General features: G+C 55.3%; 1 protein-coding gene across 1 annotated transcript; it reads left to right on the top strand.

Moving 5' to 3' along the window:
- The first annotated feature begins 58 nt into the window (after window positions 1–58).
- On the top strand, window positions 59–2302 carry LOC103728530 (piezo-type mechanosensitive ion channel component 1-like). Its single transcript, XM_008826514.2, has 5 exons — window positions 59–936; window positions 1056–1269; window positions 1361–1526; window positions 1644–1736; window positions 1808–2302. Exons 2-5 carry the CDS (start codon window positions 1172–1174, stop codon window positions 1913–1915), a joined length of 465 nt encoding a protein of 154 aa, XP_008824736.2. The 5' UTR covers window positions 59–936; window positions 1056–1171; the 3' UTR covers window positions 1916–2302.
- Window positions 2303–2337: the final 35 nt, after the last annotated feature.

Genomic DNA, 2337 nt, shown 5'->3' on the forward strand with positions numbered 1-2337 from the left:
GTTCCCTGCCTCAGGCAGGGGCTATCACTCTCCTTCCCAAGTAGCCATCCACCTCTGTCACTCTGGAGGATCAGAAGGGGCAGAAGCAGCCCTCAACAAAAAACCTTTTGGCACTGGAGGGCTGGAGAAACGCCCAGTTGGAAAGCTGGCAGAACGCCAGGAGGCCCTGGAGCTGCTGTGTCCCTCAAGGTCCCCCTTGCTCCCCAGAGACCCCGTAAGGTGCAAATGAGTCCCTGCTCTCCCTGACTGTGTGATGTGGACTGTTGCTTGTCATCTCTGGACCAAGGATTGTAGGTCTGAAGGTGCTCTGTAAATAGCAGGACAATGTGTGTGGTGTGCATGTGTATATGTGCTTTCTGTCCTTTCTAAAAATCCCTCCCAGGTGCCAAACTACACTGAGACAAGAGCTTCGGGGACAGATTTGGGATCTGTGGGACTGCCATGTCCTCTGGACATTATGACCTGGATGGATTGAAGTGTTTCAGAACAGTTGGGTCATCCTATGCCTGGCCTGGACAGGATCATGTGTCTTGGGGTGAGGTGGGGTTGTGTCTAGTGAGGCCCATGTGACAGAGCTCTAGTGAGGAAGGAGAAAGGCTTGGACCTCCTTTGGACAAGGAAGAAGTTCGGTGAGGGCTGCAGGCCATAGGTCACATCAGAGGGGCACCTGTAGGCCAGGCCTTCCTCTGCCTCAGCTAGGCAGGTGAGGCTGGAGCAGCATCAGGGCTGGGAGCCTCACTTCCCCATGACTTCAGCAGGATGATGATGATGATGATAATGGAGATGTAGACACCGCCCCTTCAGCAGGACCTCAGAGACCCCCTGCGCTGGCAGCTAAGCACAGGCTGTGGCTTGGTGCTCATTTCCGGGTCACAGCCCACTGGCTGCTGGTGGCTGCTGGACGGACGCTGACCACTGTGCTGTTGGCACTGGCAGGTACTCCAGGGTACCCTGGGAGTCCCAGCATTGACTGGCATGGAGCAGTGACTCAGAGCTCCCCGATGGGCTGGGCCAGGCTAGGCATGACCCAGAGTACCTCTGCCCCTACCCCGTAGGCATAGCCCATCCATCGGCCTTCTCCAGTGTCTACCTGCTGGTCTTCCTGGGCATCTGCACCTGGTGGGCCTGCCATTTTCCCATCAGCCCCCTGGGCTTCAACACACTTTGTGTCATGGTGAGCTGTTTCGGCGCTGGCCATCTCATTTGCCTCTACTGCTATCAGACCCCCTTCGTGCAGACCGCATTACCGCCTGACACAATTTGGGCCAGGTGAGTCTCCTGCACAGTCCCTTCTGCTTAACCTGGTCATGGCTCTGCTGACCCCAGGGCTGGTGGTCAGTGACACGCCTCCTCTGAATAGGGTGTTCGGTCTCAAGGACTTTGTAAGCTACACCAACTGCTCCAACATGCTGGTTCTCAACACCAGACATGACTGGCCTGTCTACGTGAGCCCTGGCATCCTGCTGCTGCTGTACTACACAGCCACCTCCCTCCTGAAGCTCCGTAAGCGCTGCCCCTCAGACCAAGTGAGTCCTCGCCATCCACCCTTGTGGGCTGCTGGTATCCTATCCAGCAAGGTGACGAGGTGGGTATTCCAGGGCCTCCTGGCCCTCAGGCTGCACTCAGAGCTCTGGTCTCTGCAGAGGAAGGAGGCACCGAGGGAGGATGAGGAACATGAACATGAACTGGAGCTGGACCAGCTGGAGCTGGACTCCCAGGCTGGGGATGCCACCCAGGTGAGCTTATAGCCAAGGAAGGCCGTAGGGAACCTCCCGCTACAGCCTGCTTACTCACATGTCCTCTGCAGCATATGATACCCACATCCACGGCACCTGACATTGACGACTGCATCGTGCATGACCTGACCAGCCAGAGCCCTGTCCGACAGCGTCCCAGTAAGTCACGGGCTTTCTGACCATCAGGACTTCTTCCTGTATGCACTTACTGGCTGGGCCCAATTTTTGATCTCGCTTGTGGGCAAGGCTGGGTCTGCCCCCTGGTGGCCATAGGTCCTATACGCACCCTACAGCCTCCTTGCCTGTTGGCCCTGGACCTCCCTGGACCTGTCCTATCACCAAATAGCTGATTGTCAAGACCCTTTGGGTGACCCTTGAGGTCTCTGGTGCCCTGCTTTTAGGTAGGAAGTGGCTCCCCATTTCTCAAGGCCCCCGGATTCTTCGTCATCCTAGAGTGCTGGCCTGGAAACTTTGCTAGGTAGTGTTGCTGTAGAAAATGCTATGCCTTTTTTGGGGTGCTTCATTTTTTACCCTGAACTTAAAAAAAATACTTTTAACTACATTTATTTATTTATTTATTTATTTATTATTTATTATGGAG

The sequence above is a fragment of the Nannospalax galili genome, unplaced genomic scaffold (assembly GCF_000622305.1).
Source record: "Nannospalax galili isolate Female #2095 unplaced genomic scaffold, S.galili_v1.0 C49581843, whole genome shotgun sequence".
Lineage (NCBI taxonomy): Eukaryota > Metazoa > Chordata > Mammalia > Rodentia > Spalacidae > Nannospalax > Nannospalax galili.